At 44.0% G+C, this 14,297-nt stretch overlaps 1 protein-coding gene across 4 annotated transcripts in view; it reads right to left on the reverse strand.

The window, feature by feature from the left end:
* KIF16B (kinesin family member 16B) overlaps window positions 1-14,297 on the reverse strand; it is a 290,601-nt gene that overhangs the window by 81,835 nt on the left and 194,469 nt on the right. For all 4 annotated transcript variants that reach the window (XR_006386154.1, XM_044263478.1, XM_044263477.1 and 1 more), the window contains 3 exons: window positions 10,946-11,098; window positions 8,848-8,944; window positions 8,068-8,118 (listed from right to left, as the gene is read on the reverse strand). Coding sequence is in view for 3 of the 4 variants with exons in the window: in XM_044263478.1 (XP_044119413.1) it covers window positions 8,068-8,118; window positions 8,848-8,944; window positions 10,946-11,098 (301 nt within the window). In the remaining variant the exon portion in view is untranslated. The remainder of the gene's footprint in view (window positions 1-8,067; window positions 8,119-8,847; window positions 8,945-10,945; window positions 11,099-14,297) is intronic.

The raw sequence follows: 14,297 nt of genomic DNA on the forward strand, positions 1-14,297 counted from the left end.
CCGAGCTTTTCTTCTATAGGAGCTAAAACTGCAAAGAGCAAAAAGGAAACCTAGGTTCACAAAAGGGAACGACGAAGTTGCAAAGAAACTTCCATGGGCATTCTTTTGGGAGGGGGGGGAACCCAACTCCTAAAAAAAGAAATAATTTTTAATGTCTAGAAATTTCAATAAAAGAACTTAGAAATCAGAAAAAAATCAACTTCATAATTCTTTCAAATATTCATCCCTAGCATAGTCGTTTCTAAGAGAAAAATAAATCAATTAAAAATAAAAAAAAGTACCCAGACAATGTCAAGAATAACTGTGACCAGGGAGTGACTTGGGCACTATGGAAAGAATATATGTTCTGGAGTAAGAAGATCTGGGTTTGATTCCAATTCTCAATCAAGTGATCCTTTCCTAGTAAAACTCCTAAATATGAAGTGGAGATTGATGACAATTCACCCATCCCAGGAGGATCATTGTGGGGCTCAAAGGAGCAATATATGGGAAAGAACTTAGTCCATTGTGAACCACAATAAAAAGGCTGGTTGGGATTGTTATCACTGTAATCCCCTGTATCTTCAGCAACCAAAGGTTTCAACCAGATATTAAAAGGCAGGAGGAGTGATTTATATTAGACTCCCTTTCCTTCTCACTAACTCAGTCAGTTTCATTCCTTACAAAGAAGGCTTTAAAAAATTATAAGGGTGCAATCCTAACAAGAGATTGGATGAAGGTGGTTTGGAGATTATGTTGTATAAGAAACAGTGAAGAAACTGAAGGGTGTTGGAGGTAAAAAAGAAAAATCAGAGGAGGTGAGAGAGAGAACGGTCTTCTTTGAAGGATGGTCAGGTTAAAACAGACTGTGGAACAGACATGTTCTATTCTGCTACAGAAGAATGTGAAGGATGGACAGACCCTGCAGACGGAGATCCCAGCAATGAGGATTATGGAAAGAATGCTCTAACAATGAGAGCAGCCCCCAGTGTCGAACTGCTCAGTGGCAGGCAGTGATCAGCCTGGAGGTGTCAAAAAAGAATGAACCGGAAAGCCACTTGAACTAAGTAACTTGAAATGTCCTGTGACCTATGTTCTCCCCAGTACCTGAATACTTCCTTTGGGGAGAAGTCCTGTAGTTTTATCTGAATTTTTACTTTAAATAAGAGCCCAAGACATAAAATATCCATGGTGGACTGAACTACTGGTCCCGATTTTTCTCTTCCTTACAGTAGCAGCATATGTCCAGTGTTGCCATGGCTTCTTGGTGGACGGAGTGTTTGTCGATCTCCGACTTTGGACTTGGCTGCGTGACTTGTGTTGACCAATAGGACACTGGCAGCCATGACACAGCCATATCTTTTGTGCTTCTGTCATCATAAGGATGGCCACTGACCCTTCAGCACAGACCTCAAAATGAGACATCTTGAGCAGACTAACCCCATCTGAACTGCAGGTCACCTGGAGCCCACGGTAAAGCCACCTCAACCTACTTACAAACCAGCAGTAAGAAATGAGAGCTTTTGTTTTTATGCCACTAAATTTGGGGGGAAGTCACCTGACAATAGCTGACTGATATAATACCTATAGCAGAAGATATCATAAATGATGAAGCAGAACTAAGAGGCATCCTAGAGGCTGTGTAACTAAATTAACAAAATAACCTCACTAGAAACTGATCTAACCAGTAAGACTGACTGCCCTTCAAAGAAGCATTAATAAAAGTGCTCTAATCTATGTTTCATTCAAAACTTGAAATCATTTAGGAAAAAGAATGTAAATAAAAATTACCGTAATTACTACTGCTGGGAGGCAGAAGTATTCTCTCCAAAGGATGCACTTACATTTTTTTGAGTAATGAGAAAGGGAAGACAAACGGTTTTGAAATGTTTTTCAACAAAGACTAAATAAATTCACCCTGCCAACCACAAGTCTGTACAACAGGCAGCTGTGAGGAAAATGGATTTTAATCAAATTCAGATGAAATCACCGTTTCAAAGTACTCAAAGAGGTGTTGTCTAGAATGCATTAACAAGTTCCACAACGTAAATGTTTATGCCCACAGGACAACAATAGCAATGCCACATAACAAAGTATGTATGAACCTTTTTTTTTTTTCCCCCTGATGCAGGAATTCATTATAACTGAGAAGACCCCGCATTAGGCTGGATATGGAGACGCTCACACCTGCTCCCTACAGGAGTGTCACGGGCTCAGAACTTCTACTAAAGAATGCACCAGATGGAGACGGAGGGAGGCCTCCAGGATTGAAGCCACAGTGGGTAATGGCACAAATACTACTCCCCTGGCTTCTCCAGGGACAACCTAAGGTAGGACAACCTTAGTACTTACTTCATGGATAGTAAGTCAAATTTTCGTATCAGGGACCATATTTGATCTCAAGGTAAAAAGTGTGCTTCGGTGAGAGAACAAACATGTAAAATTTGAATTGCTGGAGGCTGCTTCTATGGTGTAGTGAGATCTGACTGTAATCCTCATTGTGGTCTGCCTGGATCATAAAGCAGACTAAAGAAGTTTATAATGAATTATACGACTTCATGCAATGCTCATATTGGCTGCACGCTCCATCTATGGACATTATTAAAGACCATAACTCAAAACCTGGTAGAATTTTGTCTTTTTTAACCTACGGAAGAAAAGCGAGCCTAATATTTTTCACTCTTTGTTAAAATTTTTGTACTGTTTATGTACGGTTTCTTTTACAACTACAGCATCCCTCTGCTGACATCTTAAATTTCACTCTGTTTGCTCTTCATGAGCATTAATTCTGTTCTTCTGGTCAAGGATATTTGAGAAAATACTCAATGGGGCAATTTTTAAGAAAGTATTTGCTGAAAAAGGCAAAAAAATTTGAAATTAGGTAAAAATTATTGATAAGATATTAGAAGACTACTATGGTTCATTTGAGAAATTTCTTCTACAATAGAAGATCTTCAAGCCAGGAATGTGACTAGCTAACTAATTTTAACAATGTCCTCATCAGAGATTCAAGACCCTTCATGCATAAGGCAATAGAGTGTGTGTGTGTGTGTGTGTGTGTGTGTGTGTGTACGGGGTTGAGGGAGGGGTGACAAAAACAGGCTCCACTTAAAAACATCTGAATTCTATTGCCTCAAAAAGGCAAAAAGCCCCCACTTGGTTACTGCAGACAAGGCAGCAGCCGCTAGTGTCTGTACCCTAATGTGCTCTCCAGTTTCCTGCCCTTTCCTGTCCACTGCCCCTGACCTGGTTAGAGGAAAATTAATGATGAGCAGAGAAGCCATTAAGTAGCTCGTTAACTCTGATGGGGAAAGAGGGAAGGTCTGTACTTCCTGCCCAAAGGGAGACGATGAGTTTCGGGATGGGCTAAGCTTTGACACGGACTCTCTCATCGATTAGGAGTAGAAATGAAGAGGGGGGCTATGACAAAGAATGGCCCCTCCATGCCAGGGATAAAATAAATGGCTCTGTGGAATCACTTCGTTCAACTGCCTGCGACATTCGCTGAGTAGCTACCATGAGCTTGACATGATCCAGGCTGTTAGTGGGAGAGGGAGGATGGAGCCGTGAAGAAACACCTCCTTCCTTCTCAGACTCTGGAGCTCAGCAGAGCAAGCCTCTCACAGAGAAGGAGGGCAGCTGAGTACCAGATGGTACTTTGTGAAGAGAGATGTACCTGAGGCCGCTATGGGCGTGACTCGTCTCGGAAGGGAGGCCAAGAGAACATCTCAGTCAGAGGTTATGAGTGATGAAGGGTGAGACGGGAGGCAGAAAGGGAGGGCAGCCAGGAGAAAGTGCTGAAGGCCTTCTGAGGTGACCATACAGCTGATAAGATCGCATGAAGGAGCTGTGAGAAAAAGACTTGAAGATGAAGAGCCTTTTGAGGACAGAAAAAAGCTCGAGAAAGAACTGGCATGTGGGGGGCATGTGGCATAGGGCAAAGGGTAGTCAAAACTAAATCAACAAATGAGCTGAAATCACATGGGTTGGAAAGCAATAGTCAAAAAATCTGAGGAGGAAGGAAAAGGCAATTAACTGAGGAAGAAGACACCGCAGGGCCTGTGGTGCGGTCTCCATTCTATGTGTTAGAGTGAGGGGAGCGTGTTTTAAATTCCTGGGTCCTTCCAGGAAGCTTGATGCATTACTGGTGTGCTCTGCTACAGAGCTGTCCTAATCATGACAAAAACGGAGGATGTCAGTGAAGGTCACTGCCAATTGGGCACTTTTTCAAGCAGCACAAATTAGCCTGCCGGAATCCAGCAGACAGAGTCCAAGCCACCATACTACAAGCGACATGAAGCCAAAAACAATCAGAAATGCTTTAATCACCTCACAAATAATGAGGCAGACCCAAATTTACAAGGCTGAGGTTTAAGCAAATGATGCAGGGTGGTGATAAAGAGATGTTATCAGTGCTCTGCTAGTCCCTATTTTTCTTTCATCGTAGCTATTTAGAATATTTACATTTTCTATTTTGGAGGTCCGCATTTTTCCAATTTCGAATCAATTAGCTACACAGAGATATTCTCAGTCCTTGATTCTTCTCATATTGTTTATTTTATTTAAAAATCTCCCAAAAACATGCAGAAAATTTTTACAAGTTTCCTCCCTCAAGCCTTGTCAAATGTGAAATGAGCCACAGAGTCTCGTCCTGAGAGCTGAGGGTCAGTTTCCAGACCTCGGGCGCCACATTCTGGCTGCCCTGAAGACCCAGGGTGCCAGCGAACAAGTGGATGCTCTGGGCTTCTTCAAAGTGCCTGGCTGGCCTACTTCTTGAGTCGGGTGGGGGCTGGAGCTTAGCGAAGAAGACCAGCTCGATGGTTGACAGTGTCTTCTTCTCTGAAACAACAACACACCTGAATTCGCTCAAAGCACGGCATCTGGTCACATCAAATTGTGTTCCTGGAGGAGGTGTGTTTAGAGATGGGGTATGGGGATAGAAAACTCGATCTTCCCTCAGAAGGGCAACGTGGGTGCTCAGAAGGACTAACGACTGGCACTCATCTGGGCCGGGGTCACCCTCGACTCTGACAGTCGTGTAGAGCAGTAACTGCATCTCTGCCAGAGAGGGGATGTTGATGTTCATGTTTCCGTGCAGAAAGTAAATCATGTTGACCAAGGTATGTTGGAATCTGGTTGACAACCGAAGTCCATTTGCCAAAACTAAATCCGGGATTTCTGCTTTCCAATCAAGAGAAAGCTGAACCAGATCTTGCTGGAACAAAGGATGGTTGGTGCAGGCAGGGATCTCAGACTCAGGCATCAGAACGCTCAGGAGGTCACGGCATATCTGCTGACAGAGGGCTTTGTTGTAACTAAATACGGTGAGCAGAAGACTCTCCGCAGAGCCCAGGAATCTAATGCTCTGCCCACCGAAGCCAATTTGAACCTCCTCTAGTCCAGAGAGAGGGAGAGCATGAAAAATGGCCACTGGGCCAGACGGGTTACCCGACAGAACCAAAGCATACAGCATGGAATGAAGCAGGAGCAAACATGCTGGCTGAGGCTCAGGTTCTGCGCAGTTAGCAACAGCAAGCCAGTAAACACCCTGGACTTCGTTCACGTTGCCTGCCAGTTCTGGCAGGCAACAAGCCACATGCTCAAGAAAGTCTTCTAAAGGGTGCTCTTGAAGTTTCAGCATCCGGGCTGGGAACTGCACAAGGGTCTGCTTAAATGCACGGGTCCTTCTAGCACCTTCGTATTCTAGGCGGTGAACTGAGCTTGGGCAGGAGCCTGAGGAGCCCACAGCCACAGAGGCCGCAGGAAGGCCTGGTGCTCTGAAAGGCGTCATACTCTCTGCTGGCCTAGCGGCCCCTGCCTCCTCACTGTGGCTGCTGCCAACCTGAGCCTCTCTGGGGAAAGAATGAGACTCCGATGACACCCTGTGTGACTTCAGGGGTGCATCCGGGGGAGAGAGTTTCAGAAATGGCAGTCTTCTGATCAATGTGGTCGCACGGGAGGTGAGCCCACGGGGGTCACACAGGCTCCCCACGTGGTGGATCACCTCTGTGCCAGACTGTAGCAGGTGACTGCTGGTATCTTTATAAAGGTCTGAGAGCCTGTGGTAAAAATAGCCCAACCCACCAGTTCCTTCTGTCCTGCTATTTATCAGGGACCGTGGAGAGCTAACTTCTTTAGCAGCTAACTCTCCCTCGACTTGCTGCTCACCACAAAACGTTGAGGCTGGTACTCTCTGAGGAACGCTGGGGGAGGCACTCTCCTCACTAGAAATGCTTTCAGAGAGGACAAAGCAGAGTAACTTGCTTTGCCTGGTCTGCTTGCCTCCATTCTTTACAGATACTTCTTGGGACAAATCTTGCAGCAAGGTCCAACTGGACTCGACTCCCAAGCTGTCTTCACCTTTAAGAGTCATCAGCTCACTGAGATTTCCTGACCTACGCAGAACACGTTTTGTGTCGCTGGAGTTGCTTTCGTTAAGAAAAGTGATTTCAGGTAGACTGAAACATTCTGGTTGAAAACAGCCTGTACACTCAGGATGACTATGTCTGCAATCACTGCTCTGGGGCACCTTGCGTTCTGAGGGCCGATGACTTCGCCGGTGGGCTCTCTCTTGGGATCCTGAGGAGGGCGCCAGAGAGCCTAAGAAGCTCCATGTTGAGGGATGACGCTGGTGGTTGTTCCCATCCACGTCCCGCCCCTCTTCTCTGCTGCAGGCCTCAGTGACCTCTCTGGGTAGCAGAGGGCCAAGAGACCTTTTCTGTTCAAGATGGCAAAAACAGTTGAAATGGGGATGTGGCAGCACCTTTCGCAAATGTTTTGCACATGAAGATTCTTGCAGTCATTGGTTTCATTGGGTAGATTAATGCAGAGGTTGAATGGAAAGCCTAAGCCATTTATATTGATTGATACATGATTTAAGAACAGATGATCTGATTCACACACACATCATCAATTTTCATATAGTTTATCTTACAAATTGTCCAATATTTGATAGAAATATGTTGCATGGGATTGATGCACAGTATCCATTTCTTGGTCTAATATTTTAATTGCTCCAAAATAAATCCCAAGATCTTTGATTCAATTTTCAAAAGTTCAGCTTCAGTTGTGAAAATAAGCCCATGACCATATGTCCAAAATGTAAAAGGAATCATGGCGTACTTAATGACAATCAGATGACAAGGCCAAAAGAAATGGACAAGTATTTTGACCTCAGTCATCTTTTTCTTGCCTCACTTCACGGCAATTCTTAATTATACCTGCCCTGGTTAGAACGCCATTGCCACAGCTACAAACCAGCACTGTGAAAGGCTGGGTGCCTGGGCACTGGGTGCCCACTACAGGCCAGGTGTAGTGGCAGAAAGAAATGAACGGCAATGTCGTACTCTTTCCTAGGTTATCTGCTAGGGAGATGGATGTCCAGAGGAAGACAACGTTACTGGATGACTGGAAGACAAGTGTGGTGGTGGCCAAAGTCAGTTGAGCCTCCTAAGGAACACCCACCTTTCACCTCTTATTCTGTTTTGGAATGTATGGGCACCATCTACGAGACTTTTACCACCTAGTATTTTGGGGGGTTTGTTTTGTTTTGTTTTGTTTTAATTTGGGAGTGTATGTGAAAGACAAGTCCCTCAGTGGGGGAAAATACAAATAAAACCTTTCAAGTCGTGTGCCCAAATAAACCTTGGTTTGACAGTCCACCAGAGAAATAAGTGAATCAACCAAGAGTATGTCCTTTGTACCACTGCCAACTCCCAGTCTATAAAATGAGCAGGGTTTGTAAAACAGTGACAGGTACTCAGCTTCATTTCCAAACCCTGTATCTGATTCTGATTATACAATTCTGCCTTTTAAATACAGACCAAAGGAAAGGATACTCTTACTAACGAAAAAGGGGCCAGAAGCCTCCACCACAGTCACATGCCATTCAAGTAAAGTCTAAACAGTTTTCAACCTGCAGGATTCCGTTTAATTTTAAGTCCGTATAATAGCTTGCCTCCCCTATTAGCCATTAATCTCACTGGGACTTCAAAATTCTAATTATGCAACTAAACATTAAGAAAATTTAATCACACAAGCATGCCATAATTTAAGGCGACCTTATCAATCTGAAAAATCATTACCTACCTCATATTTTAGCTTACGTTGAATGGTGCCATTGTGGAGTTTCTCATTATCCTGATAAGAAAATAAAAAGCCCTCTATATTAAATTATAGCTTGTTCATAGAGGGAAAAGAAACTGATTTGATTAGAAATATTTATGGGAACAAAATTCTAAAGAAGCATACTTGCTCAACAATGACAACCCTTCTACAGAATTTATATTCCCAAGGTAAACACGATTCTATCGATCCATCTGCCTGTGAGGGAACTGAAGCATCTAGTCCTACTCTTAAAATTGCTAAGAATAATATTAAAAGCAAAATTTCCTTAGGACATTTCTTAAGTTGCAGAATGGGAAGGCAATGTTTTTATTTTGATAAAAATCAACATCGCAAATACATACCTTCTCCAAAGCAAAATTATAGATCTACTCAGGATAATTTATCAAGCAAAATTAAATGCTTAAGGAAATTGGTTGTATTTCTGAAGAAAACAGAAAAACCTTACTTGTAGAATCTTTATAAATCAAACAAAGTAAATAAAATGTTTTAGGAGACTTTACATTCACTCAAGAATTTTTCCCCGGAAGTACAGACTTTAAAAATAAATAAAGTTTCTCTTGTAAGCACTGTTTATCACCTGTTAAGCTCCACCCAAGCAATATTCAATTTTTCTAGAACATTCTGCATCTCAATTTTCTCATTGACAAATGATAATAAAGGAGCCCATCACTGCCACCACCACCACCTTATGGAAAGTCATCTCGGACACGAATGACCGAGAGCTTGGTCCCCTCAGCTCACCTTCAGCATGTTGGCTGATGCACTGCTACCCTCACCAATCACACGATGTAAGTCCTGAAGTCGTCTTTGGACTTCCTCTTCAATGTAAGCACTGATCCTGCAAACAACAGAGGTACGGACGGTAGTACTCAAAGATGTAACCACACGGGGCACATGAGATCCTTTCTTCATTATGCCCTTCGAAACAAGGAACTTTCTCACACTAAATGCCAGACCTGGAATATTCCCCTACATTAAGAAATCTAGTGCCATGTGTTCACTATATGGGTTTTTCCCAAACAAGAGAGTATTGGACAAATAAGAGAATCTTGAGGATAAAAGGCAGAGTCAGTGATCCCATCCAAACCTCTCCTGGATCTCTCTGCTGCAGGGCGGAGGAGAATCACAGACACTGCTTTCAGAAGGCTCCATGGCCTCAGCCCTGACTTTGAGACTCAGCACTTCACCCGGCAAGCCTCAGTTCCCTCACATGGAAAAGAGTGACAGTTATTTCCCACATCACAAAGTCATTTAAGAGGCCTGAAAAGGGGGAGGGTGGGGGAGTAGACACAATTTCTATGAATCATCACTATTCCCAAGGAACAATGGCTTGAACTCTTTCTGCTCTGTCTTGCCTCTCCATTGGCACCTGGCTGGGAAAAACCATATTTTAAAGGCTTCTCTATCTTCCAAACTCCCTGGCATAGGGCCACGACGGTGGAAGCAAGAAATGGCTGACTACTGAGACAGCTGTCATGTAGGCATCCAGTATCCTTGAGAATGTAGGTGAAATTGCACAAATTTCACAACTGCACAAAGTGCAATTAAGTGCACTTAACTGTGCACACAAATTGTGCAAATTGTGCGCACAAAAACTTTGTGCACACGAAGTGCACAAAGTAGCATCTGGTATCCTCGAGAATGTGGGTGAAATTGCACAAAGTACAACCATCCACCCAGTGGAAAGAGGGAGAACAGAGGATTTCAGTTCCAGCTACAATCCTTCTAGTGGCTCAGACTGCCCACATGGAAGGTTCACTTAGTCGTAGGCTCTCCCTCCCCCAGTTCTAGAAACACTGATTAGATGGATTATTTAAAATGAACTGTTTTGCATATTTATGTCTGAGCATACTGAAAAAGAATCTGCTTTCATCTCTCTAAACACATGCATAGTCCTAGAAACACTTCTGTACTACTGACCATGCCTGGATAGTTTTCTGAAACGTTAGGTAAAGACACTAATATTTTAGGCAAAAATGGATAGGGTAATAAAGTGCGGTAGTTACCTTTTAGCACTAAAAGGAAAATCATACACAGCTGACCCAGAGCCAAGGGCACTTACAAATGAATTACTTCTCTGGACCTTTACTTGAATTTTAAACTAGCCCCACTGAAGACGCAGACCTAGATTTAAGGGAATACAGAAGCTCATAGCGTTCTTAATACATTTTGATATCCAAATATATATTGCCTAATGCCTAAGGCTCATGACTGCCCAACTGGAGATGTCCCCATGACACAGCTGGAGCTGAGGAAAATAATCTATTTTCTTAGAGGCAAAGAATGATTAAGTTAATTTATCTGGAAGCTCTAAGCCACAGAGCAATTTACAATGCCGCTCAAGTTGAAAATCATTTTACTGTAGTAGCATCAGATGTATACGCTATTCATGATCATTCTGAATACACTGGTACAGTTTTTGTAACAGACTTCATCTATTTGTAATTAACGATTTCCATAAATTAACTGTCAGCACAAGGTCCTTCTTCTTGGTATGGTTCAATTAGCCTTACTTCTTTGTTCCTCGCAGCCTGGCCTTGGTTCACTACTTTCTGGATGAGGTGGGTTCCCTAGGCCTTCTAGCTCTATGTGCTCACACAACCTTGCACCAGCATTCACTGGATGGAGCTGGCCAGTTCCCAGGTCTTTGGTTTCCTTCAAATGATACCTCTCTCCACGAGGCAGCAGTTGATGAAAACAAAGCACATATACCTCAAGGACACCTATTCCTTGCTGCTTTTGTTCGAGCCCTCCACAGGCAAACTGGATAATATGAGGTACAGTGAGTCATGAAATTGTATCATAAATGTAGGTGTGGTATCAGTTTAAGGTCCAGTACCTGGCATCCATCAGAGGGACCAGGTGAGACTTCTCAGCACTGGATGGCAAGCTGGAAGAAGGAACCTTCCCCTCCAAGGTCCCACGAGGCCCTTTTTGAATGCCATCAACCTCACAGATCTTCTGCTTCAACTGCTGGATTTCATGCTCTAATCTACAGAGATAGGAGTTACATTAATTCCTTTATTGACAGTATTGCCTGAGCATCTTCTCTGGGTGGGACATTGTTCTAGAAACATGGGGGATCTATACACTCTTTGCAAAGAGCTTTTACTTTCTAGTAGAAAAGGTGCCACATCACACAAGGGATAAGGTGATAAGGAGCCACAAGAAGGATTCAGAACAAATGCTACAGGGGTCCAAAGTTGGAGAGAGCTTAATTATTAAGGGCAAAAATATTCCCACGGTGCTCCAAGGCAACCCTCTGAGGCAGATGGGCATGATTCTGAGCCCCCTACCACCGCTTCAAAAAAATAAATGGCCTTTGGCTATGCATTGGGATCCCTCTACATACTTCAGTTTGACAAAAAAGACCCAAGTTTTAAAGAATTTTCTAAAAACCACCCATCTAGGAGAATCCACAGGGTCAAGGCCATTCAAAATTGAGCCTTCAGAGACCAATGGGAACTCAGACATTTGGAGATGAGGGTGAAGGTTCTCCAGATGTAGAAAGCAGCAGGAACAAAGGCCTAAGTCACAAAAACTAGGAATCCACTTTGGCTAAGGCAGAGGGTGTAGAAAAGGGAAATAGGCAAAAGACCTAGGAAAGCAAGGGGAGTATCTTGAGAAATTAAAATAAACCATAAATAGTTGAACCAAACATTTATTTCCCATGATAAATGATACATCCAATATGAGGTCAACTGTTTATAAGGTCATTCTCCTGCTGGCCCCAGCATGCCTGAATCCAAAGCCATGAGCACAAAGGGCCAAGCTTTCCAGTAAATATGGCCATGGGTACATGAGACCCAGTTAGGGGCTACAGCTCACTCACTGTGTGAACTTGGGCAAATTAATGAGATCTGGGTCTCAAGTTCTTCATATGCCAAATGAGAGAATCAATGAGTCTTCCAAATTCCCTCAGTTCCAAATTTTAGAGATTCTACATTCAGATGCTGGCACACCATGATATTGCCAGCTCTCTGGTGTTACCAACAGCAATTCAACTGCTCTGTTCTGCATGTGAGCCAAGTTCTTAATTCTCAGAGATGTGGTTACAAGGTCACTCATGGGTTTCACAGAAGGCAATGCCCAGCTTAACTCAGCCCTTCATCTGTCTACTGATGAGCAAGTATTTATGAAGCATCAACTTACACAGTATGAAGTATTTTCAAAGGAGGAAGAAAAAAGCATGAAAAATTGATGTTACGAGCCAGTTGGTGGGCAAAGAACCAGGGAGTGATATTAATACAAAGTCTCAGAGATGGTAAGGAAAATGAGTTGCGTGTAAGAAAGTAATTGCCAATGTTCAGAGCTGAGGTGACACATACTGGAGTTGCTCAAGGACATCCTTCAGCACTGAGGCAATGGAAAAGACTCCACAGAGCCGAGGGTTTGGTGCGGGGCCCTGAAGCCCAAATGGGATGTATGCGGGGGGGGCAAGGGAAGCAGGGCATCCCAGGACACAGTTCAGCACAGGTGAAGAGCTGGCCAGCCTGGGCCACAGCCCTTGGGCCAGCAGCCAAGAGACACAGCGGCCCTGAGTGGGGTGGGAGCAGACCTGCCGCCTTCTAACTGCATCATACTTGGCCCCGCTGGATACACAACCACTGGGTGGAAAAGAAAACAAGAGAATAAACTGGATCTTGTTTATAAGGAAGCCAAAAGAGGAAAGCCAAGTTCAGCGCACGCTGTCTGACCTGGTTCCATGTAAATTTAAAATTTCACACTTATGGAACTTCATGAGAGATGGACTCGGGCTGCACAGCAGGCCCTGGCTTAGCCATGAGAACCCAGAGAGAAAATAACAATAAAACCAACACCCAAAGAAGGCCACAGGAGCGTCACAGTCAGAGCAGGGCTCAGAACACGTTGGCCTGAATTAGGCCTTAGCGAAGTCTACTCCATCAAAACACATGAAGCTAAAAGCATCCTTTGTGTGGCTTCTGGAGGAATGCTGACACTGGGAATTCACTTCCATGGAAATCGCAATACTGTATCTGCTGTAATAGAGTATTAATACTAAATGGCCAGGGAGTGAAGCCGGATGACAAAAGCGGGGGACGTCAAGCTCAAAGCTCATGCGGCATTCTTACTGCACACTGCAGGATATAAATTGAGAGCACGCCCTCCACAACTTTAAATTTCCTGGGGCTGGAGCTTTGTCCAGCAATTTCATTTACATAACATACCTGCAATCATTTTCTTAAACCTCCAACCTATTTCTCCGAAGTAATAGCATTATGGTTTTTGATTGTTATTTCTTGCTGGTTTGCCAGAGGGAATAACCAGAGAGCAAAGGTAAATAGAACCCACAGTATGAGCAGATCATTCGAAAGGGAGGTTGTCCCAACCTGTTCGGAAAAATGATGGAGAGAGACTCCAGCCTCACAGTAGGTCTTGCTTTGTCATCAGTATGCATCCCAGGCTTCTGAGCCGGCCAAGGCCAGCCAGACAGAAAGGGGCTGGGCCAGGGTTTGAACCCCCACCTCTGTGGGACAGCCAATCGGGTGATGTTTGCACACCAGGCAGCCTACAGATTTCTGGGAGTCTTGACATTCTGTCTGCTGGGCTACGAGAGAAAGTGTTCTCGAATTCATGTATTTACTCCTTCTGATTTCCTCCTACTGTGTGGGCAGCATGGTGACTTCTAAGGAATGGGTGGGAGAAGATAAATACTCCTTCTTTACCATGAAAACAGCGTGAGTTCCCAGTTTTATTTTTCACAACACCCAAAGAAACATGAGTAAACCATCACTGCACATGCTTAAAAATACCCCTGTCTTCAGAATCACCTGGAGAATTTTGTTTGATTAGTAGTTTACTTTTTAAGGCAGAATCCTGGCACTTCCCTCAAATATTGTGAATCAGGAGGGGTAGGAGAACGGCTGTTTTTCGGTTTTGCTCCGGGTGTGGATATCAGCACATGGTGCGATCTGTGCACGAAGGGATGATGTTTTACTGAAGCTAGTGCTGGTCCCAAAGAAGATGGTAAGCCCATGGCGAGGATGAAGGGAGTGGGGAGGATAGGAAAAATCCAGAGTGGCGGTCTGGGAGGAGGTAAAGTAAGGGGCAAAAAGAAGGAAAAAAAGAGGGAGGAAGGGTGGGGAAAGAGAAACAGAGGGAGAGGGCCAAAGGAGGGGAGAGGACAGACACAGGGAGGGGACGAGCTGGAAGAGGTCGTGTTAATCAAA

This window comes from Neovison vison, chromosome 8 (assembly GCF_020171115.1).
Source record: "Neovison vison isolate M4711 chromosome 8, ASM_NN_V1, whole genome shotgun sequence".
NCBI classification, from domain to species: Eukaryota; Metazoa; Chordata; class Mammalia; order Carnivora; family Mustelidae; genus Neogale; species Neogale vison.